General features: G+C 35.4%; 1 protein-coding gene across 1 annotated transcript in view; it reads left to right on the plus strand.

Annotated features, from left to right (window-relative positions):
- atp10b (ATPase phospholipid transporting 10B) overlaps positions 1–25881 on the plus strand; it is a 65495-nt gene that overhangs the window by 27462 nt on the left and 12152 nt on the right. The window contains exons 6-15 of the mRNA XM_087281425.1: positions 2626–2753; positions 3675–3927; positions 4940–5157; positions 8289–8438; positions 13391–13922; positions 15577–15671; positions 15756–15882; positions 17318–17502; positions 22496–22802; positions 22920–22996. Coding sequence (XP_087137551.1) covers positions 2626–2753; positions 3675–3927; positions 4940–5157; positions 8289–8438; positions 13391–13922; positions 15577–15671; positions 15756–15882; positions 17318–17502; positions 22496–22802; positions 22920–22996 — 2072 coding nt within the window. The remainder of the gene's footprint in view (positions 1–2625; positions 2754–3674; positions 3928–4939; positions 5158–8288; positions 8439–13390; positions 13923–15576; positions 15672–15755; positions 15883–17317; positions 17503–22495; positions 22803–22919; positions 22997–25881) is intronic.

The following is a 25881-nucleotide window of genomic DNA, read 5'->3' on the forward strand; positions in this document are numbered from 1 at the left end:
AACCTTAATATATGAAATAAAAAATACCTTTTTAATTTTTATTTAAGGTTTAAAATGCAAATCCAATTAGATCCACTTTATTTGGTAAAAAAGCAAGTCTCTCATTTAATATAGCTACCAAAAGACAGAAAATATTACTTTACAAACTATGTTGTAAATAAATCGTATGAATATTTTCATATAAATGAATAATATTGAAAATAAATAAAAAGTAGTAAATAAAGTAAATAAACAGAATCAATGATGGACTAAAAATCTGCGGAATTCTGCGTAAAGAGATTCCGTGTGGCCTAATGTTCCGTGTGGGACAACATGAAATTACCAAGACAACATTACTTGTCATATATCTGTCATCAACATAATTGTCATGAGGCCATTTTAATTGTCTAATGAAATTTTAACAGCGTCATTAAAACTTTTTCCTGAGCTCAACTACAGTTGGATGTGTCATTAAATTAAGTTTATTCATAAACTAATTTCGAGAGGATCACATGCTTATGATTTATCACGACCGGTCCTGTATTTGCTTATTACTATCTTCCAATCATATGAGCCCTAAGCTACTGTAAATAACCACAGTTTTCAGTTCATTTTATCTTTGTTTGTAAGAAACCCCCCCTCCTCCCCTATTCTCCTCCTTTACCTCTGATTGTGCAGCACGGCGGCCCAGTGGTTAGCACTGTGAGCCTCACAGCAAGAACACTGCTGGCCCTGGTCCCATAGGGCCGGTGGGTATTTTTGTGAGGAGTTTGTATGTTCTCCCCGTGTCCGCGTGGGTTTTCCCCGGTTTCTCCGGTTTCCTCCCACCATCCAAAGACATTCAACACGTATAACAATCAAGCATTTGTCTAACCCATCTGTTCCCTTAGCTACCGCAGTCAGGGAGTTCTGAAATCCACCGAGCTCAGGCTCCCCTCTCGCTCTGCCAACGGGAGGAAACCCCGGGCTCGAGGATCCCTTGAGCTCGGGGCTCTCTCCCGCGACAGCATGCCAAACAAGCTTTTATAAATCATCAGCTCAGTGTGAACTCTTGAAATGACATTAAATATCATTTAACGTTAATGATTGTGTAATAAAATTATTTGACATATCATTGACACTTTTAATAAGAAGTTTAATGACAAAATATTTGTCATTTCACTGAACAAATTTATCAGAAAAATGTTCATGACACAATTAGAATCATCAATCTAAACAGGGGTGCCCAAACTTTGTTTTATGTAGGGCCAAAAACCAAACTTGATTGAGGGAGGCGGGCCAAAGCTAAATACGTATACCAAACTGCATTACATTAAAGTAAACTTTCTAATTTGATTAATAATAATGATTCAAATATAAAGGAAAAAATTATTTAATTATCAATAATTATATATATTTTACAAGAAATGTGTTTTAGGGTTTCATTACCCTTTAAAATATCTGATTCACATTTAATTGAAACATTTAGAGACCTCCCAACTTGGGAAAAGTCATTTCTGGCTGGGACATAGATGATGGTTTGGAGACTGCACGACATATCTGAAGAGCGGAGGGTTTGGGGGTGGGGCATTGATTTTGCACACCTATCTAAAAAGGGCAGGTAGGGTGGTGTATGTGGTGTGGGGCGGGGGTGTGTGAGGTATCTGAAAATGTGGGAGGTGCTTGCGTGACATATCTTGAAAAGGCAGGGGTGTGACGTATCAGAAAAGTGGGGAGTGTTGTGATGGAGAGTGTTGTGCAACGTATTTGAGGACCAGGGAGGGGGACGCGTGATTTCCGGGAGATTATCAGTCAACTGCAGGCATCCAGGAGCATATGCATGTGTGGGAGACTTGGGATGTCTGCATTTAATTTCATTTTTTTTTGTAGCTCAGCAATTAAACAAACAAACAAACAAACATAAGTTTATGTAAAATTAGAACAGATTATCTCTAAGAGATTCACTCCAACCTTCCCCCTCATTTGTCTATCTTTTCTCTGATTGGTTGGCTAGTTTAGGCATTTCTCATCTAAATGATCATGTTTATGACTGATTTATGACAAGTGATGTTGTCTTGTTTATGTCAGGTTTTCATAACAAAGACATCTGTAACAATGACATCTTTACATATAAAACAGCTGAGCCAATGACATTTAATCACAGTTGTTATAAGCATGCATAATGTCTATGAAGGTGTCTTTACACTCTTATGAACGCCCCTTCAAGTAAAGTGTTATCATACAGGCAGCACATCCACTGATAATTCAAAACACCCTACACCCTAAAAGTGCATTGCTTTAAAATACAAGCTCCAAAACGACACTTTGATTTGCGAACTGCTACAAACGGCTTGTCTGTTCTCCTGAGCCGCTTCAGCATGCGGCTGATCTCACAGCAGTCTCAGAGATAAAGAATAAAGCGCTGTTACGACCTCACACAATCCTCACGCTCTCTGCTTTTCCTTCTGCAAGGCGTGAGCCAAAGAAGGACACTACCGATACCCAGAATAGCTCACTTATACGCCAGTCTCTTATGAAAGCAATGATTAATCTCGCTCTCTTTCTCCCCGGTTCGAGTTCAGTGACGCTTTATTGGAATATCTGAATTGAAATACAGTACTGTCAGAAGCGATGCCATTAATGAATGTAAATGTCTCCATCTTTTAGGCCATGCGATCTGGTTGGAAACTTTTAGCACCATGCCCTCATACATCGTCCCTGACAGTAATGGCAATTATATCTCTTCAGCGCTGGCAGGATTTTACATGTTCTTCACAATGATCATCTTACTACAGGTACACAATCTGTCACTTTCAGCATTGCTCATCATGTACTTACCTTTCTGTTTGGCTTTCAAAAGAATTTATTTTGAAAAAAAAATGTTGGAAACCTGAAAACATTACATTTTCAAAATATCTTTTTTTTTATTATCAACAGAAGAAAGAAACCCATAAAAGTTTGGAACCAGTTTAGGGTGACTAAACAGTTAGAAAATTAAAATGAGTGATCTTTTTAAAGGCATACTTCTGACATAAAAAGTCAAAATCTAATACATTCACCCCCAGGCCATCTAATATGTAGATGACTGTTTTTTTCTTCAGTAGAATTTTAAATGAAGATTTTTAGCCTTTATAGTTGCGTGTAAAATGCACATCAATATTATCAAAATAAATGGTTACACTTTATTTTAAGGGTCCAAAACAATACTTTAGTTAAGCATTAATTAATAGTCAATTTATGTTGGCTTAATATCGGTTGATACTGTTCCTTCGATAGACATTTAACTGACTATAAGAAACTTTGCAAGTACATGTCTACCTACACTAACCCTAACCCCAACCTAACAGTCTACTAATGAGAGTAGAATTAGTTGGCATGTAGATGCAATGTAACTTAAATTCAACAAACAGACCATCAGAATAAAGTGTGACCCAATGTAGATCATGTCAAAGCACCTTAGATAAAGCGGAAACTGCTGCAGGACAGTTTTCACCGTTAAAGTTGTGCAGGGCTTAAATTTGTATTTTTTGGCTTTTTTAACTGAAATTAAAGGGTCAGTCTAAATGCATTAATCGTGTCAGTGCTTTTGGAGACTCAGTTTGTTTTTTTGTAAAGTTAATGACTTCTTAAAAAATTACCACAGTTATGATATCATAAAACTAAAAAATTTCACACACCCCTACTTAACCATAATCATGGAAGTACTTTCTGTCCAGGTGATGATTCCTGTGTCATTGTATGTGTCCATTGAGCTGGTGAAGATGGGTCAGATATTCTTCATCACTCAAGATGCAGAGCTTTACGATCAGGAGCTGGACAGTCGAGTCCAATGTCGTGCTCTGAACATCACAGAAGACTTAGGACAGATCCAATATGTCTTCTCTGATAAGACAGGGACTCTTACAGAAAACAAGATGGTATTCAAGCGCTGCACCATCATGGGGACCGAATACTGTCATGAAGAGAACGGTGCGTGATCCAAACAATTTTTATATTTTATACTTTATATATTTTTAAAAGTGTTGTCCAAAATTAGTGTGTTAACGCATGTGATTCATTTTCAGTTTAAGAGTATTCCAATGTTTAACTCAGTTAACAAAGAGGAGAAGAAAATCTTATTTTCTCTTAAGAAAAGTTGCGTTTTTTGTATTCACAATGTCTTCATGACCACATCAAATTGGAGGCTTTAGAAAAAAGCGAGCTCTCTACAGTATTCTTTGAGATTAAACTGCTATATCATATTAAAATGCACCTAATTTTTGAGCATGCTGTATCAATGCTGTCAACAGTTAAGTCATTAAACAAAAAAGGCTATTAAACAACTACATATAACTGATATAAATATCTTTAAGATTGTTTGTATAAGTTGTTGTTTTTGAAAATATATAACATTTCATTTTGAGCTCTCTAAGTTATACTTCATACACTGTAAAAATATCCATAATTTTAGGATTTTTTTCGGCAGCTGGGGCCGTCAGATTACGTAGATTACGGCCATCAGATTACAGAAATTTACGATAAAATAACAGACATTAAAATACAGAAATTTACCAGAAATTTAAATTTAAGGAAAGTTCTGTAATTTAACATTTATTATTCTACTTTAAATTCCTGTAATTTAAAGGCTGTTAATTTACTTTTTTTTCGACATCCCAATTAAGGATTGTTTTAAAGTGTAGGCTTAGTGGTTAAATATTACAAAAAATCTATTTTCTGAGAGATCATTAGAAGTAAAAGTATTAGTAAATCATTTAAAATATGCATTATTTGAAGACCAAATGTGAAATTATTACAATATAAAACCATACTGTATTTGATTAATTCATTTGTTTTCAGCAATGTGAAAGAACATTTTTTCTAAGTTTGTATGGATTTTTGAGCCATGTTTGGTGTCAAAATGGATTTTAGTCAGCTACTTTATCCATTACTTTTAATGGTTATAATTAATAAATTAACAAGCTTTATTTTTGACATTGCACAGCTGCTCGCTTGGCGGTCATCAATGGTGGAGGAAATGAAGAGGAGGAGGTCACCATCTACCAGAAGACAAAGCTTCCTCCACTCTTCCCTCTGGAAGAATTACAGGACGACCACACGGGGCACAAAAATCACGCCAACACTCAAGTCGCAGCTGCCAGTCGACGCAGATCAAAAGTGGCAGCGGGAGCCCAAAGTGACATGGCCTTCAGCAGTCCTCTGGTGAGATCCTAGATCAGAAGACTATTATATCTGCGTTTCAGGGTGAAGATTGGCAATTCTAGATGATTTGTTTTGAAAGAAACGTCTCTTTCGTGCTTTATTAAAATTGGCAGTTTTTTTTGACACAACGGCAATTTAGTAGATAAACAAGAGGCTTGTTTTATTTGCCAGTTTCTTTGGCCATGTGCACACTGTAATGTGTTTTCTCCATATCTGTATACAACAGACTCTGTTCTGAAACTGTGATGATTGACAGTGTGCTGGCAATAGCAACATTCTGGAATCTCACGTACTTTGGTCAATAGCAGATAACAGAGTAATATTAAAGTGACCATTCACTGTTACATTCAGCATTTCAACTAAACAACTGTCGAAAGAGCATCGTGTTTGATTTATGTTTGGCAGGCTGTTTCACAAAATATGCTATAGAAGTGTTACCATGGGCACTTATTATAAGCAGTTTTAGATATGTTGTTTGTCTTAGCTTTTAAAGAAATTATGTTCATAGTGTTTTTAAAGTGTGGAGGTGTGTGTTGGGATACTTTTGTTCTTATTTTTTATTTACATATTTTACTGGGTATCTGCAGGGGCTTAAATTCACTGAAATATTGTCTTGTAGGACTTAAAAACTTTTAAACGGGTCTTAATTTTCCCTTGTTTATGTAAAGCAACCCAATCGATTTAACAAACATCCAATCCCCGTTAATAAAACACAATAGCTATATTTATGACTAATATTATAACAGTCTGTTGTCCATACATTTAGTTTTTAAAGAGTTTTTTTTAAAGTTATGTTGCAAAATATTTATGTAAAGAACTAGGCTCTGCTTGTTTTGACGCATTATTTAAAATATGTGGCTTAGAAATAGCTAATTGGGTTTTTTTATGATGGAGCAAGTACTTTTTTTTTTTTTTTGCTGAGCCATAACAAAATCCTTAGCATTTAGCCCTAAATAAGTCTAAAATTTCATTCGTCATGGTCTAAAAAGTCTTAAAATATCTTAAATTTGACTTGATGAAACCTGCAGAAACCCTCTTTTAGATGTATGTTGGTTTATTATGAGAATTCTTATTATGCATTCACACAGGGCTCCAACGTCAACGTTTGACCGAGGATGTGTCTGAAGTTAAGGCTGACGTGATTGTCATAGCAGCGTCAGCCACTGAAATTAGTCCGCAATTGGCTACTGTCTGAGCTGGTGTATTTGCATGAAGCGATCTAATTGACTGACACTTCTGTTGGCGATTGAAAAGTTGAGAATTTCCCAACTTCTGCAGTGAGCAACACCACTTAAGTAGCACTGACGGATCCACAATGCAATTTGGCAACAACTGGGAAGTGTTGACACTGACGCCCCGTGTGAATGGAGCATTAATGTTTGATGTTTTTCTAACAAAATCTGGCAACACATACAAGAGAAAAATTAAAACTTAAAAAAATATATAATAATAATAAATCTTTGCACACTGAAGTCTGAAATTTTTGGGTGCATTTTTTTCGTATTCAAATGCGAAAAATTCATCACTTATACAAACCTTGCACACTGAGGCCGATGCGCATTAATCAATCCAATTAAGAACTAGGCTGCATATTGTGTTTATCCAATAAATTGGAAGGAGAGTTTAACTCATTATTAAAGAGCTCTGCTGGATTATCCGGAAGTTTATTTCAGGAAATCAGTTGTATTTTGATACCACATTTACATATGTAAACAAATCCTGAAGATAGACTGGCAGTACCTACAGACATTATAGTAGATGGCGGCCGCATTGACATATCGAAGGCGTACCATTATTTCTATTGTAATGTCTATGGGCTGTACGTCAGATGTAAGGACACACACACCATGCAGCAGCAGGGTAGAGGTTTGCCAGTCACTGAATCCAGCATGTAAGGGTTCTCTAGCTGTTCACCACATTCTGTCTTTATTTTATGATAAAGTTATCTGTAGCTCAAATGACGGCATTCTGTAGCCTAATTAGATTTTTGCTTGTACGGTGACTCAACTGTCAAAACACCTCTCAAAGTGCTTTTTCGAATGCGAAAAGTGGAAAAAAATCAAACCCGGTTAGATTTTTTTTATGCTGGATGAAAATTTTGGAGGCAGTGTGTCAGTGCGATTCACACAACCTGAGGTCAAATTTATTTTTTAACGTGTGAAAATTATGGACGAAAATTTAGGATTTATTGTGCAATAACCTTAAAATTGATATGAAGTCAATAGAGCCGGATGCTAATTCATAATTCTTGACAACAAAAGGATACATTTCAAAACTCATTTTTCTAATTTCTAATTTAAAAAAATCTGAATTGTGAGTTTAAATTACAATACAATTTTAAATAATTATGTGAGATTGCAAAAAAAAAGTAAAACTGGTGAAATATAAATTGACAACTCTAAAGAAACTCTGAACTGTGAGCTATCAACTGGCAACTGTGATAAAAATGCAGTTACCTTATTTAAATGGAGTTACCTTCTTAACATTTTTATTCATTGTTGAAAACAGAACTCTGATGCGTCTCATTTTATTAAACTATTTTTTCCTTTGGATGCTAACACACTGCATATAATCTGGAAAATGCAGAAATAGGCTAGCAAATGCGCTTATCATGCCTGTAAGTGACCAAACTCTGTTGTGCATACAGAACAGGATTAATCACTAAAACATGAAGCGACAACTGAATTTTACTGCAGTCTGTACTCAATCAATTAAAAAAGTCATTTATTAGAAATGACACCATGTTTTTCCTCGTGGATTTAAACGATGAAGCTGAAGTAAATAATCCCCGACATCTTATCGTTGACCCATCTTCTTTCCTCTATTCTCCTGCATGCTCACGGTCTGCCCTGCAGATGGCCGAGCAGTTTGGTGTCAGTTATGAGCACAGCAATGCTGGCTCTGATCCGCTATGTTTCGATCGGTTGACATATGGGGCCGCTGGGGTGCATTAAACATGGGCTACTGATACTGTACAGATTGTCTCGTGTCCCGCTGCCTCTTCATGTGACGATGTGCCTTTTGTTGTCATACGATACGTGTAATTTTCCACCTATGGAAAGATACCACATGGTCTTGTTGTGCATGATGTAATCAGGCACGCGCCTAACCGCTTTTATTTCCTCAAACAGGAAACAGTGGTGGTTCCAGACAGGAAGCTAATGCTGGAAGTGGACCATCAGATGGCGAGCATTCAGACCGGGCCCTACCTGGACTTTTTTCTGGCGTTGGCCATCTGCAACACAGTGGTGGTTTCCACATTGACCGCCCAGAGACAGAGGGTGAGCTGTTTGGAGCTGAAAGGGTTGAGATGTACATTTAAAATCCAGACAAATCAGAATTGTGAGATGCAGACTCAGAATTCAGAGAAAAAAAGGGTAGATGTATAGTAAGTGCAGAATACTGCAGGAAAAAAATATGAATTGCCAGATGTTTACCCTCTGGCTTTTCTAAAAGATATATTAATGGCTAATGCTTGATGACTCAATATGTAAACAGCATGTATGAATGTATCAGTCTCTGAAATAAGGCCAGAAAAAAAGTGAATATATTTACTGCATTAAGCCATTCTCTACATTCTCTATTGATAATGGCCAGGGCTTTCAATACAAAATTATTTTTAATCATCCGGCCCACAGATTCACATTAAATTCTTATTTTTTTTATAATTTTATTATAAAATTATTATTTTATTAAGTTAGTTCACGATTTTTTTTAAATATGAAGTCAGAATTCTTAGAAAAGAGTTTGGAGCATATTTTTAGAATTCTGAAATTTTTTTTAGATTTGTGAATAAAATTCAGAATAGCAAGATGTTAATTCATCTTGTTCTGAAAGAAAATGCAACATATATTCTGAATTCAAATGTCATAATTGCAGAATATGATCTCCAAAATCTGGAGATAAATTCAAAATAATGCAAATCAGAATTTTATTTTTTTTTCTAAATATGAACTGAAGATTTTTTTTAGAGATAAATCAGTCAGAAGTCTAGAATATTTGCACACTGATGGCCCAAAGTCAGAATGTAAGCACGCTTGACACTACTGACCTTGCTGGAGCTGAAAGGGTTTGGCGACATGCTTAGCTCTCTGACTCACAGCAAAAAAAAAACTGCCCTCATGTCAAAACAATAACTATAATAGCCCACCATGTAAATTATGCCTCTTGCACAGTGAGTACCTGTGGCCGCAGTCCCGTTGCCCCGAGATATTTTATTACTGCCCCTGCATGACTAATTCAACTTTGGCTAGTGCTTCGCAGCCCGGTGGTTTGTTTTATAATTACTACATTTTAATTCTCGAGCAAGCGCCAATGGCTTACTTGGTCCAGGCAATTAGATTTTTCATCAGTCAGGCGGACTGCGTCCCCCCACACGTCTGTAATGAGTTGAGTCTGAGAGAGAAGTTTAGTGTAGCTGAGTATCCTTCACTGCTGGTCAGTGCTAATTTCCCAAATTGCACTTGAGGACCCCGAGCAAAGCACTTTGTCCAGGGTAGAAATTATATTTGGCCTCAGACCTGTAGCACTGAGACATTCAAAGACATTGGGTCAACATTAATTAAGTTGATTACCAATGGAGCATGATTGTATCACCCTGGGTCCATCACAACTTAAGAGGCAGTCACAATGAATGCGGATCCGCAGCACCTGAAGAACTAGATTATTAGCGGATTAGAGTGCCGGCCGACAGCATGGACTCAGTTTTAATATTTGCAATATTTCAGTTTTAGAATCATTAACTGAACACACAGTTTTACAGAAAATTAGATTTATCTTCTCAGCAATGTTTTTTTAGCGATGGATTCCTCATTGCTTTCTAAAATGCATTCCATCAAGCGGGGAAGCCACGGGAGGCTGGAGGGACAACATTTTACATCATGATGTTTTTTGCTTTTCAAATAGGATGAGACTCTCCCTCCACTAATGGGCTATTAACAAATATTAGACATATATAATATATTATTTTTCCTATGTCATTATAAGGTGTTTGTCAATTACATCAGATTAAACAAATAAGGCTTTAAGTTATAACTGTATAACTTATTTAGTTAAATTTTTTTCTGCTTAATTACACACACGCACACAACACACACACACACACACACACACACAAACACACGCACACACTCATATATAGTTTATGAGGACTCAACATTGGTGTAATCTATTTTAAACTGTAAAGTTTAAAATACCCCTAAACCCAAGCCTCACAGGAAAATGTGGCAAATTTTAAATGTCAAAAGACCATGTTGAGTATGATTTTTAAGCATTTCCTTGTAAAAGATCTTCATATAGTACAACTAGGTCAAACTAATGTTATACTATTTAGTGTCCTCATAGGTCACATAAACAAGTACACATACATATACCATACTGTACTGTACCATACCATCACACTTTCTATCACTCACACTGAAACTGGCCTAACACCAGATGGCACAGATCATGCCTTCAAAAAAAGTTGATTAAAAAGGAATGGATGCATCAGATGGATGAAATTATTGGCTACCATTGATGATGACAGACAACGTTTTAGGCAAGGTGAAACAAACGCCGACAAAACATGTTTTTTTTTTTTCTTAATCAGCCAATACTCTAAAACTAGAGCTAAAATAAGGAGCTTGTATACTGTTGAATGCACTTTGTTAATGGTCATGAAATTTCAAATACAATGTTGTACATTGTATGCTATTTCATATGCACCATTTTCTATGTGTTTTCCTGATTCTGTAAAATCTATTTTAGACTACATACTGTTTACGTTTGCTTGAAGTCAGCTTTATTTAAGTTATGATCCATGTGTTTTTTTCCCCTGATTGAGCAACATCTATTTTAGACTGTTCAGTTGCAAAAGTGATAATGAAATAGACTTTCATCATATTCCATAGGGTCAAAGTGTTGTGAATATGTATAAATTTTTATGACCTTTCAAAATGTATTTAATTAAAACATTTGCCAATAATATACTGTTTAAATAAAATCAATATTACAACAATTGAGAGCAGAAATGCAGTAATATAGCTATACTAATGCATCATAAAGCAGTAACAACACTGTAATAAAGCAGTATTAATGTTGTAATAAAGCAAAATAAAAATCAGTAATAGCACTAATAAAGCAGTACTACTGCTGCAATAAAGCAGTAATAAAGCAGTATTGACACTAATAAAGCAGTACTAATGCTGTAATAGAGCAGTAATAAAGCTGTAAAAATTCTGTAATAAAGCTATACTAATGCATATTAAAGCAGTTATAACACCAATAAAACGGTAATAAGCTGTAACAGAGCAGTAAAGCTGTAATGCATGTAGTAACAAAGCAATACTAATAAATAATAAAGCAGTAATAAAGTGTAAAGCAGTAATAACACTGTTTTAAGCAGTAATAACACAGCAATAAATGGAGTACTAATGCTGTAATGCAGTAATAAAGCAATACTAATGTGTAATAAAGCAGCAATAACACTAATAAAGTGGTAAAAACCCTGTAATAAAGCAGTAATAACACTGTAATAAAACAGTAGCAACTCTGTAATAGAGCAGTAATAAAGTTGTAATAATGCAGTAATAAAGCAGCAATAAAGCTGTAATAACTCTGTAATAAAGCAGTAATAACTGTAATAGAGCAGTAATAAAGCTGTAATAAATGCAGTAATAAAGCAATACTAAAGCGTAATAAAGCAGCAATAAAGCAGTAATAACACTGTAATAGAGTAGTAATAACATTGCAATAAAGCAGTAATAACACTGTAAGAGAGCAGTAGTAAAGCAGTAATAACACTGTAAAAAAACGTATAAATGCTATAATAAAACAGTAATAATCCACTAATAAGCAATACAAATGCAGTAAACAATCTAATGTGAAATAAACCAGTAACAATGTAGTAATAATGCACCAATAAAGCAATACTAATGTAGTAATAAAACAATACTAATGTGAAATTAAGTAATGACACAGTGATAAAGCTGTAATAAAGGAGGAACAAAGCTGTAATAGTGCAATAATAAAGTAAGACTAATGCATAATAAAACTTTAAATAAAGCAGTAATAACACTATAATAGAGAAGTATTAAAGCTGTAATAAAGCAGTAATGCACTAAAAAGTAATACTTATGCAGTAATAAAACAATACTAATGCAAAAAAGTGTAATAATGCAGTAATATTGCTGTAGTAATAAAGCATCATCTTTTTGCAGTAATATGCTGGTATGCTAATTTGAGGGTGACAAGTAAAAACAGACTTTTAAAAATTGATCATCTATCTCAAAAGATTGTGGGCACAAATCTTAACAGTACTGAACGTCTATAAGGTGAAAGTCATAAAGAGACCCATGTTCATTTTTGCAGATGAGAACCATCCACTTTATTCAAAGTTTTGCCTCTTGCCATCAGGCAGAAGGTATACTTGTTTTTAGCAGGGTCCAACATTTGCATTCATTTGTTCCAACTGCAGTTGGATTACTTTTTTTACTTTTTTTTTTCGTGGTCATGGTTAGTTTTATTGTTTACTGTTACTTCTATGTTGTTCGATTGTGACCCATTGCTGCTAACTGTCGGCTATTGCTGTAAACCTAATTGCCCTTTGGGCACAACAAAGACATTCAAATTCCAAGAAAACAATACTAATGTGAAATAAAGCTGTAACAAAGCAGTAATAATCCAATAATAAAGCAGCTCTATACCATTAAACAATACTAATGCAAAATAAAGCAGTAATGATGCACTAATAAAGCTGTATTAATGAAGAAACAAAGCTGTATTAGAGTATCAATAAAGCTGTAATTATGCAGTAATTAAGCATTACTAATGCAGTAATAAGGCAGATATAAAACAATATTAATGCAATAATAAAGCTGTAATAAAGCAGTAATAATGAAGTAATAAAACTGTAGTGTCAGTAACACAACTGTAATAGAGCAATAATAACGCTGTAATAATGCAGTAATAAAGCTAGTATAAAGTAGTAATAATATAGTAATGAAGCAATGATACTGCAGTAATAAAGCTATAATAGTGTAGTAACATACGTAAGAGCAGTAACAAAGCTGTAATAAAGCATTATTACTGCAGTAATAATGCTGTAATTAAGCAGTAATAAATCAGTAATAAAGTTGTAAATAAGCAGTAATAAAGTAATACTAATGCAGTTATAGGGCTGTAATAAAGCAGTAATACTGCACTAAGTATTATATACATCATCTTTAAAACAAGTAAATGTTTTCTTTTCCAGGTCAAAGGCCGTCGTAACTCCTCATACTCAGGAAGTTCGAGTCACAACATGGGACAGTGGTTCAAAATAAGCTCTCTGCAAAAGTTTTTCTCCTCTATGAGGTTTAAGAGAAACAGAGAGACAATGGCAGATCCCTTTGCTATAGATGAAGACGAGCCAGACACATTTCACATCTCCAGTGTCTCAGACTCCAGGCCGGGCCAGAAGGTCATTTCAAGTGAAGGCAAGGATAAACGCAGTCTGTCGAGGTCAGAAGAGGTGTGTTATGAGGCCCACAGTCCAGATGAGGCCGCTCTGATACACGCAGCAAAGGCTTATGGGTTCACCATGGTCGAACGCACTCCTCGTTATGTGACTGTCAAGCTGCCCAATGAAACGTTGCTGAAGTTTGAGGTGCTGGACGTCTTGACCTTCGACTCGACGCGGCGGAGGATGTCCATTATAGTACGTCATCCGCACACCAATGAAATCATCATGTACACTAAAGGGGCTGATTCAGCTGTTATGGAGAAACTGGGGAATGTTTTCTCAGGTGAGCATGAAATATTCAGTCAGATCAAATACATTAAGGCAACATACATGATTTAATAGTTTGAGGTCTCTACATTCTGAGAAATAAAGGCACACAACCTGTCAGTGGAGCAGTTTTCAAAAGTTACACTTTTGCACCTAACAGGTCCACATTGGTAGCTTAATGGTACACTTTTTATATCTTAAAGGGATACAAACGCTCTCTTATTCAAAACATATTTGAGTTTCTTCGGTTATATTTTGGAGAAATCTGGTTGCTGAGATCTACTGACTTTCATAGAAGGGAAAAAAATTGAATGAAGTCAATGGGTCCCAGCAACCAAAATATTTCAAAATATTTTAACAGAAGAAAATGACGAGATATTTTTCATTTTTGGGTGAACTATCCCTTTTATGATTACTTACAAAATACTACTACTAAAATGTACACATTTTGAGTGTAATGATGCCTTTATTGATCATGAATACCGTAAACCTGTCATGTTGTGAAATAATATTACAAAAAACACAGGTTTGTTTTATCCGAATATATTTTAAAGTGTATTTTTCCTGTTTTCAAAGCAGAATTTTCAGCATCATTACTTCAGTTTTCTGTGTCACATTATTCTTCAGAAAATCATTTTAATATGATTATTTGCTGCTTAATATTTTGTCAAAAACCATGATAGTGTTTTTTTACTACATCACACATTTATTTTATATTGGCACATTGCATTCATTTTACCACACTTTTTAAAGAATACAAATACCTGCACAATAACTCCCCTACAATATTTAAAGTGAAGTTTTTTTTTAATAATATTCAATTTTGTAAATTTTAAATGTAAATAGCTAAATTATAAAAACTATTTGTAAATAATTGTACATTTACTTGGCTAATATACTCAACATGGCAGATCTGAAAGTGATGCAGTGTGTTGCTATATACATTTCTGGAGAGCACCAAATACATTCCAGGAGCTAATTTTTTTTTGCAGTTTTTTTGCGAATCCATCAGAGGCTGCTGTGTGTGCTTTTTGAGATGTTAAATTTCTTTGGCGAGTGCCATTCCTGCCAGAGGCTGCTGTCGACTGACGACTGACTGAAGGTCTGACTGAATGACCGATCAGCTGACCCATCCCTCCCCTTCCGTAAACCCAACCAATAGTGTTTTCAAAAGCACTGATTGACCCACCCACTCACTTCCGTAAATCCAACCAAAAGTTGTAAAAAGCAATCCAAAAAAAAAACAGGTCCTCGCCTAATTTTTACCATGTTTTTTAGATTTTACCACATTCTCACCCTGTTATTTACTTGTTTATTTTATTTTTTTGGCTTCTGTTTTTGTCTTACCTGCTTTCTGGAACCGTTCTTTACCGGACTCAAACCTCGTCGTTGTGGTCAACTCCTCAATGCGTCTCAAGTCTGCCGATATACATGAAGAGCTAACTGTACAAACGGGTTTAAGCAGGAAAGCCGTCAAGGTCAGCTGGTCAGCTGAAAAGCAAGAAAAGGAACGGCTTCATACTGCACCATAGCTTTTGTTTTAAAACAAAATGCAGCCATACATAGCGCTGGCTACATAATTTTTGATCTCCAGAAATGTATATTGGGCTATGTTTTCAGAACGAGCCTATGTTGCGAGTGTCATTTGTTTTCCACAAATATGTCACCAGTTGAAAGTGCAGCGAAGCGAATTGCTGTGAGAACTCAAAAAGACCTTGACATGTACGCCAGGGATGGATTACGAACACTGTGCTTTGCCAAAAAGGTAAAGTTTTGGTTGGAAAATTATACATTAAAACCAACTATATTTGAAAACTGCTTAATAGTCTTGCTGGATTATTCTCTAAAGGTTATCAGTGAACAGGAGTTCAAGGCCTGGTTTACTAGCAGACAAGAGGCTTTGTCAGCCATCGATGAGAAAGAAGAACGCCTCATGGAGACCGCAAATGACATTGAGAACAACCTCACTCTATTGGGTATAATCTCTGCTCCCTTCATTGATATTACAATGCACTTATCCTTTACACTTTGAGTTAATATTTAATCTAGATATTTTTGCAAGCAACTTGTTCAGGTTAATTTATTTGTTCAGTACAAAATTAAAAAATAAATTCTATCTTAAGCCTAACTTTAAAAAAAAATTTAGTTAAGTGTTTTCAGGTAATAGGTTTCCGCAAATGTTTTAATTATTCTGAGTATGTCTGAACGATTACCTCCCTAAAAATGCACACATGCAGAAAAAAATTATCGTAACTTAATATTAAACACTAACAGATCTCTTCATATATTAATATTTTATAAAACACACAAATTATGAATGTCATAATCACTAAAATACACTGTAAAAATGTCTGTAAATTAGCAGTTTTCCATATTTTTCATTCATGTTTTTATTTTTCATTTTTCAGATCTTTCTTTCTAAAACTTTTGACCTTGAAAAGTTCTAAAAAGTGACTTTTATTAATATTTGTAATAGTTTAAAGTGATATATTGCCTGGGTTGGTGTTACATATTTAGGCCTGTGACAATAATCAATACATCGACTTATCACACAACACATGGACAATCATTTTTGGTGATGCAATATATATCGCCCAAACCAATACTAGCAACATTTCCGCTGATTGCACAACCTCTCTATCTCTTTTGGATGTGTCACTCTCAGTATGGTTGAAAACACTATAGGTTTTATTATACATTACTATAGCAATTGTTTTATGTGGGTACTGTATCTGAAAACTGGAATTAGATAAGGTAGCACGTATTGCAGTTACTTTTTATCTTGCACATTTTTGTTAATATTTTTTATTATTTATTTGTTAAGGATATACGCTTTCACGTTCTGATTCTAATGTCTAGTTATTAAATTGTTAATATTACTATGATTAAATGAAATATTCTTAAGAATAAAATATGAAGAGTGTTCTTGCATTGTGATGCTACTATATTGTCATTCTGTCCTTATATAATGAGTGGCATAAAATGGTCTTAAAATTACGATAATATAATTTATCACATATTTTGGTGCAATATATCATGCAACAACAAAAAAAAAAGATATTGTGATAGGTCTATGCTTAATTATAACTGAAAAACCTTGTAATAAATTGCCAGTACAGTTTCTTTTATATTACAGACTTATTTCTTTATACATTATTACTTATACATTATATTATTTAAAACTACTAAAATGTCAATAAAAGTCACTTTGTTAGAGTTTTTTTAATTTTTTTATTTTTAACATTAAAAGTCATCAGAGCAGAGATCTAGGTCCTATAATGCAACTGTAAGTAAGCAACACAAAACAGTAAACTGTTAATTAACAGATATATTTTAGTGTAACTTTCAAAGTCAATTCTATGGTAAGCATCTTCACAGTTTGGTGACATGATCTAACTTGTGTACCCACAGGGGCCACTGGCATTGAAGATCGGCTCCAAGAAAACGTCCCAGAAACAATTCAGGCTCTGAGACGGGCTGGCATGCAGGTTTGGGTGCTGACAGGAGACAAACCCGAGACGGCTGTCAACATCGCTTACTCCTGCAAGCTGCTGGACCATGAAGACCTGGTGTTCACTTTCACCACAAACAAGAAGGTATCTGATCTGGCTGATTCAATGCCAGCTAACTAATGCTTTTACAATGTTGTTCCTAACAAAGACTTGGCCTCTGTTAGTCAACCAGCTTCATCAGAAGAATTATTTAACGTATGACATTAAAGTGCCCCATAATGCTTTTCGAATGTTACCTTCATATAGGGTGAGATGTAGCTGTTTGTGATTGTGACAGGTCTAAAAAAATGGAAGAGTATAAATAAATGCAGTTGTTTGCACAGAAATGTAAAAAAATAATTATTATTTAACCTCTAAAACATCCTTTATATTTGGATAAAATATTATTTTTATTTATATTATTTTAATTTAATTATTATATAATATTAATAATTTAATAATACATGAATAATAAATTGAGAGTTGTGAACAAAACAATTGATTGTGGCGTATACTTCACAAAGAAGAAATAAAAATATTTTTTCTCACAATTTAAGTATATTTGCAATGGCAAGGTAATTGACCCACCCTTTATATAAAAAAGTATGTTTTCTTCCTTAATCTGTCATATGAAATGTAGTAATAAAGCTCTAACAAAGCTGTAAAAAGCAGTATTAATGCTACAATAAAATTTTTAAAAGTATAATAAATAATGCAGTAATAAAGCATTAGTAATGCAGTATGAACAAAAATGTGGTACTAAAGCTGTAAAAATGCAGTAACAATGGAGTAATAAAGCAAAACCAATTTAGTAATAAATCAGTAATTTTGCAGTAATAAGGCAGTAATAAAGCGATATTATGTAGTAAAAACAATAAAGCTAAAAAAGCAGTAAAAATCATAAAGTAGTATTAATGCTGTAAAAGCAATTCAATAATAAAGCTGTGCTAAAGCTGTATTAAAGCAATAATAATGCAGTAAAAGTAGTAACAAATCTGTTAAAAAGTGTAATAACGCTGTAATAAATCAGTAATAATGCAGTAATAAAGCTATAATAAAGCAATACTAATGAGGTGATAGAGCGTATAAAGCTTTACTAAAGCTGTAGTAATAATGCAGTAGTAAAGCAGTTATAAAGCGGTAATAATATAGTAGCAAGTCTGTAACAGAGCAGTAATAAAGCTGTAATGATGCAGTACTAAACAATAATGTGGAAATAAAGCTGTAATAAAGCAATAAATATACAGTAACACAGCAGTAGCAAAGCAATAATAAAGCAATACTAATTCAATAATAAAGCTGCAATTATGCAGTAATAAGGCAGTAATAAAGCAATAATTATTCAGCAAAAACTAATAAAGCTATAATAAAGCAGTAATCCATCAGTAATAATGCTATAATAAAGTAGTAATAATGCTGTTAAAGCAATTCAATAATAAAGGTCAGTTGGCATTTCTGTGTGGAGTTTGCATGTTCTCCCATGTTCACAACAAATTTCCTCTGGGTGCTCCAGTATCCCCCACAGTCAGTCCAAAAACATGCACTTTAGGTTAGTTGGGTGAGTTAAATTGACCGTGTGTGTGTGTGAATGAGAGTGTATGGGTGTTTCCCAGTGATCGGTTGCTGCTAGAAGGGCATGTGTTGCATAACACATATGCTGGATAAGTTGGCGGTTCATTCCACTGTGGTAAAGAAAATGAATGAATGAATGAAAATTACCAAATTACTGTTTACACAATAATTTTTCCAAATAACCTACATTTGAATGAATCCAAATTAAAGCATTACCAAACACCTGAGCAACAACAACACTACCACATACTCCAGGAGATTATTTTTTGCTGAAAATGTTGTCGTGTAAACAGCCCCTTATGATTCAGATATGGTAATGAGCATTTGGCTTCCAAGACATGCTATAAAGACTAGTCCAATCATCACAGACTGGAAGATCTGACCATTTAGAGCACAGTAGGCTCTCAGGAAAGATGTGTTAAAAAAACAGACCCTGGAACAAAAAAAAGAGCTGATGCTGCAATGTTACAATTATTACATTTCATGTTTTTTGACCTTGAATTAAGTTGAACCTATTTTAGCAGACCTCAAAAACAAAATTAGTAACCTTTAATTATACAATAATAAGGGTACTTTAACATAATTTAACCGGGTCATTTAACAGGAATAATCAGGTCATTAAGAGTAGCTGAGTGTTTTTCATATGTTGCAAGTGTTTTTTAGGATTTAAAACAGTGAAGCGGCACAAAAGGAAAAGGGTTAATTGGTTTATCTGGGACAACAGAGGCTTCAGTGTTGCAAGGGTTCATCCCCTCAAGAGTGAAGTTCTGCTTAGCGTGTTCAAACACATAAATGCGCTTGCAACAATTTGTCAGATATGCTGTTTTTCATTTCAAGTCTGCCTGAGTCTGTGTTTAAGAGAGCTGAGAAAAAGTGCATTCACCATTTTGAATGGCTCATATTGCTGCTCTGTAATCCCATTTTCACACTTCTGAGGAGGGCAGGAAACCGTTCTACTTTCATTTCAACATTAAATCCCTTCCTGAAGACTCACACATATTGTTTTACGCACATTTTGTAAACGCATCATCTTATGCATCTAAAACCTTCACTTTTTTTATTGCCCTAGTAGGTTTTTTTTAACCAAAGGTACAAGATTATTTGTCATCTTAGTTCATCCCTCAAATGGAAATCTGTTTGGAAATGAGGGAATCATAAGCCATTTATGTAACATGAAAAGTAAATTTAGACATAACCCAGATATATTCTGAAAGCAGTCATGTTAAGGGTGGATGCGGCTTCGTGACATGGCATGTCTCAGCTCATGAATATTAATGAGGTTGTGCTGTCATTGCTACACTTAGGTAATGTTGTGTAAGATAAGATTTGAAATGCTGACAACTTGATGTGACGTCACGCAAACATGTGCCACAAGACACCTGAGGGAAGCAGTTGATCTTCAGAAAAAAACTGAAAACATGATGGGAAATCTCTTGCTGACATCATGGCGAGACATTTTGTTCTTGTCTACAATTTTAGTCCATTATCTTTAAAATCATTTAGACTGAAAAATGGATGGGAAATAATAAATTAAATAGTAGGTACACTAAAAGGTTTGGAGTCAGTACCATTTTCTTTCGTGTGAATGTAATACTTTAATTCAACAAAGATGCATTGCTGGGAAAGTGACAGCAAAGACTTACAATTTATTTTCAAATAAATGCTGTTTCTTTGAACTTTCATTAAAACAGGATCACGTGACACTGACAACTGGAATAATATCATCAGAAATTCAGCTTTAATCACTGTAATAAATAACATTTTAATCGTAAACACTGTAAAAATTTTATTATTTTTTTTAATGTTAGTTAACTGATATTCTTGCTTGGTCTTAGCAGACAATACATTATATTAACTTAGTAAAATGATTCTTTAAATATATTAAATGAAGATAACCAACTTCAAAATTACAATTGGAGTATTCAAGACAATTTAATGAAATGTATCAAATGAGAGTTAAACAGAAAGTTCTTGTCATCATTGGAGATTGTTCACATCCTTCACATATAAAATTTCAGCTTTTGCCTTCAAAAAGAAAGGAAAAATATATATCAAGTGTCATTTTTGATAACTGCCATTACAGTTTTAAACACTGAGATTTGAGTATGAGTAAGGTTAATTGTATTATGTTTTTTTAATGTGACGTGATGTTGAATGTATTGTGTTTGTTTTTTTTACATGACATATTTGTTAATGTTAAAAGTAATTATGTGGCAAAGCCAAAGACGAATTTCCACTTGTGGATATTAAAGAAAGTCAAAGTTGAGTATTCAATTATGAAAAGAGGAATTCAAAATGAATAATTAGTTGAAGCTGTTTAGATTTTTTTTTTTTTTTGCTGTGTAAAAACACTATGGGCTCTATTTTATGATCTCGGCACAAAAGTGTAAAGCACATAGCACAATAGCATTAAGGGTGTTTCAAATCCACTTTTGCTATTTTGAGGATGGAAAAATACTGTTTGCGCCTAGCGTATGATCTATCAGGGTTGTGCTTATTTTCTTAATGAGTTGTTTTGACCATAACGTGCAATAAACCAATCAGAGTCTCATCTCTTATTCCCTTTAAGAGTCAGTTGTGTCAAACCATGGCACATTTACTTGGCGGATATTGTTAAAGGAAAAACTGAATGCATCACTAGAGAGAAAACGGTTAAACAGACCATCTGCTGCGCGAGAATAAAGAAAGCGCCAGCCTCTTAACTTTCTCTTTACTTTTACTCTACTTTTGTGGATAAGGAAACAGTGTTGTACACATTCTACTGAAGATATCCTTTAGCCTACATATTTAATTTTGTTCGCTAAGCGCAAAGATTTGTTTGAAATGTGGTCAAAAAACTGTTTTTAGTCTATCCAAATACACGTCCAGGGCTTAATTTGTGCCGGAACCAGCCGAATCCAGCACCTCTGAAATCTGATCTGGCACCTCATTTAGCCGATCCCCCTCCTCAACCGCCCCTGCTCCCCCGTCCGCTATTCACTTTCACTTTCTATTGTGACTCCCCAACGCTCTTGACTTTCTCGACAACCCCCTTCCCTGCTCTTTAGCCCCTCCGCCATTAATTGCCCCGCTATAAACGCTAAAAAAATGTGTATTGTTGTTCATCCTGTGTGTATTAAGCAATGTGTAAGCATTTGGACCCACATAGGCACATAACTAATGCACTTTGTGCTGGACTTTAGACCAGCTGTTAGTTGGTCAATGGCGTGGTCAATTTCAGTTTCTCAAAATAGCAACGTGCTAACGATGCGCCTTAACACACCTCCTTTTTTGACCGGAACAGCCATGAGTCCACAAAGCTGTGCAAATGGATTTGCTATTCAAACAACGTGCCGCAAAACTTGAAAATTAGGGTTGTGCTGGGCTAAAAATAGCAACAAATTGTAAAATTCACGTTGTATTTTTGATTAAATAATATGGTGAGAATAAGCTGAACATTATCAAATCTTGTCAACACCAAATTTTCAAATAGCAATAACTGTCATAAATATGATCAAATGTGAGATGTAATCCTTTTTTTTTGCAGTCGGTGTGTAAAATGCGATTAGAAGATACGCTGAGCGAGGTGCGACGAACTTGGGGCGGACTTGGTTTGGACCCCCAGTTTAGGGGTTATAACTCAACATTTACTGGCCCACTGATGGAACCCAGTATCGGGCTGGTGATAGATGGGCCAACTCTAAACATGGCCCTGTCGGAGGACCTGGTGGAGCAATTTGTGGAGCTCTGCAAACACTGCCGCGCAGTGCTCTGCTGTCGAGTGACGCCGCTGCAGAAGAGTAGTGTGGTCAAAGTTATCCGGCAGAAACTGAGGGTCATGACCCTTGCTGTAGGTAATGAAACCTATGATTGGAGGTGAATGGGTTTCTGAAATCATTTATAAGATTACTTTTTGTGAAGTGCATTGTTTTTTTTTCTGTTGTGATACATTATGAGTTGTGTCGCTTTAGGGGACGGCGCCAATGATGTGAACATGATTCAAGCTGCAGACGTTGGAATCGGAGTTTCTGGACAAGAAGGCATGCAGGTTTGTATTGTTGTGTTTTTTAAGTCATTTTCAGGTAAAGGCCCTGAAATGATGTCTTAGTCAGTAAGACCTTAATTCAGTCAGGAGTGTTTTAAAATGGGCTCTATAGAATTTTGAAACTTTCGTAGCATTGGCCACTAGGTGAACTCCAGACAGCCATTCATTGCTAATGTTTGCACAAATAATGTATAAGAGGCTGAACATGTTTCAAGGTCTAAATACACTCAATGTTTGCTATACAATAAGTTTTTTATACTTTGATTAGAAGTGAAAAAAAAAAGTTAGAAATAAATGTGTAGCCTAAAGTGATAAAGAATGCGTATTAGATCAATATGTAAATAGTATGTGTTATGCTTTCTCATTTTAATAACATAATTAAATAACATAATTAAACACAGGAATGTAAGCAGTAAGAAAGCAACAGTACAGAATATGTTTAGAAAGTGCATCACAGACTACACAAATATGGCTGTTAGTTTCAGTGTTTGTAAGCCTGACTGCAATTACAGTCCTTAAATTTAAAACATCTCTTTCTGCATTAGCTTTAAAATATTAAGCGTTTGTTTCATGTGTGAGAACAAACGTGAGTGTCTCGAGAGCAAGTTTAAAAATCCCATTTATTTGATTTTGTTGAAATGTATTGCTAAAACTGCCAATTTGTGCTGATTTGCTCTGTAGTATAAGGAGATAGATTATATTCTTGCCATGAGAACATGCTGCTCAACTCTTTGTCCAGGCTCTTGTCCTGTCCAGGATGAACTATTGCAATGCTCTGTTGGCCTCCCAACCAACACCATCAAGAAATCTGCTGATTGTGAATGCAGTAGTCTTTAATAAACCTAAAGGAGTGCATGTCACACCTTTATTTATCAGTCTACACTTGCTGCCAATTGCTTGTCACATCAAAGGCTCTGTATCCACCTACTTGAGCACACAACTTCAGGTTTATGTGCCTGGCAGGACTTTGCTTCAGATCATCGCTTTGTCGTTCCATCCCAATGGGCAACAAAATCAATCGTAAGACCTTCACCTTCAATGTTCCATACTGGTGGAACAACTTGCCAAACTGTATGTGAACAGCTGAGTCTCTAGCCATTTTTAAGAAACATCTAAAATGTATCTGTTTCATCAAAACTCAATTGTTTATTTGTCCAACAATACACTTCCTGTTTATTTTGTACCATGCACTTTTTTTATAAATGAGCCAAGTTTCTGGAAAACACTGTGCAGTACTGAGTGTGCTTAACACAGATGAGTGAGCTTGATAAAGCCCCTGTACAAGACACACTTTTGTGTGTGTGTGTGTGTGTGTGTGTGTGTGTGTGTGTGTGTGTGTGTGTGTGTGTGTGTGTGTGTGTGTGTGTGTGTGTGTGTGTGTGTGTGTGTGTGTGTGTGTGTGTGTGTGTGTGTGTATGTGTGAGTGTGTTTATGTCAAACCTGCCAACACTCCCAATTTTCCCAGGAGTCTGCTGTATTTCAGACCCATCTCCCGCCACCCTCCCATTTTGTTATTTCTCCCAGGAAACTCTCGTAATTTCACCCAACACACAGTTCTCTGCTTTTTTGGTACAGTTTGTAACACCCCAAGGTCTCCAACTTTGTCATAGTATCTGATTGCTGCGGCCAGTTACAGTTACTAACATCACAGTACAGTTACTAACCCAGTTCTTAGTTGTGTTATTGTACTGTACTGTACTGTAATGTGTATTTATATAGCGCATTTATCATTTATGGCCATACACTTAAAGTGCTTCACAATCATAAAGGGGGTCTCTCCACACCACCACCAGTGTGCAGCATCCACATGGATGATGCAACAGCAACTACAGGACAACGGCGTCAGTGTGCTTACCACACACTAGCTATTGGTGAAGTGGAGAGACAGTGAAAGAGCCAATTTGGTGGGTGGGGATGGGGAATTTGGCCAGGACTCTGGGGTTACACCCCTATTCTTCACTAGAAGTGCCATGATATTTTTAATGACCACAAAGAGTCAGGACCTTGGTTTAATGTCTCATTTGAAAGACATGTTATTCAGACAAACACACACCACCACCCCCAAATTTAATTGCATCTTCTAAATGAATAAATGTATATTTCAAAATTGTGGACAGGCTTTCATAGACAGCTTAATATTTTTACACGTGGGCTCTTTAAATCTCTATAAAACATAAATTGCATTTCCCCCCTTCCTATTGTGACATATTTGAGTGAAACAGAAAATACAATATATTTACTGACAATAGATGGCGACGCAGTTGCGTAGTAGGTAGTGCTGTCGCCTCACAGCAAGAATGTCGCTGGTTCGAACCTCGGTTCAGTTGCTGTTTTTGTGTGGAGTTTGCATGTTCGGCTTGCGTTCGCGTGGGTTTCCTCCGGGTGCTCCGGTTTCCCCCGCAGTCCAAAGACATGCGGTACAGGTGAATTGGGTAGGCTAAATTGTCCGTAGTGTATGAGTGTATGTGTGTGTGTGTGTGTTTGTGTGGATGTTTTCCACAGATAGGTTGTGGCTGGAAGGGCATCCGCTGCGTAAAAACGTGCTGGATAAGTTGGCAGTTCATTCTGCTGTGGCGACCCCAGAATAATAAAGGGACTAAGCTGACAAGAAAATGAATGAATGAATAAATACAATGAATATAAAGGGACCTATTTGGCAAAATATAGACAGGCTCTAATGGTAAAAGTGTAATAATTATATTTTATATTATCACACTTTATAAAAAGTGTAAAGAAAGACTTTGATATACATTTTACTTTTGTAAATGTCATTAGAATGGGAAAGTCCCACCAATTAGTGACAATCTGTCTAAAGCCGCGGTCACACTGCACTTTTTGCCCCATAGACGTCCATTCATACACAAGCGAATGGAGCAGACTGGACAGGC

Source organism: Danio rerio, chromosome 14, assembly GCF_052040795.2.
Source record: "Danio rerio strain M-AB ecotype USA chromosome 14, GRCz13ab, whole genome shotgun sequence".
Classification (NCBI taxonomy): domain Eukaryota; kingdom Metazoa; phylum Chordata; class Actinopteri; order Cypriniformes; family Danionidae; genus Danio; species Danio rerio.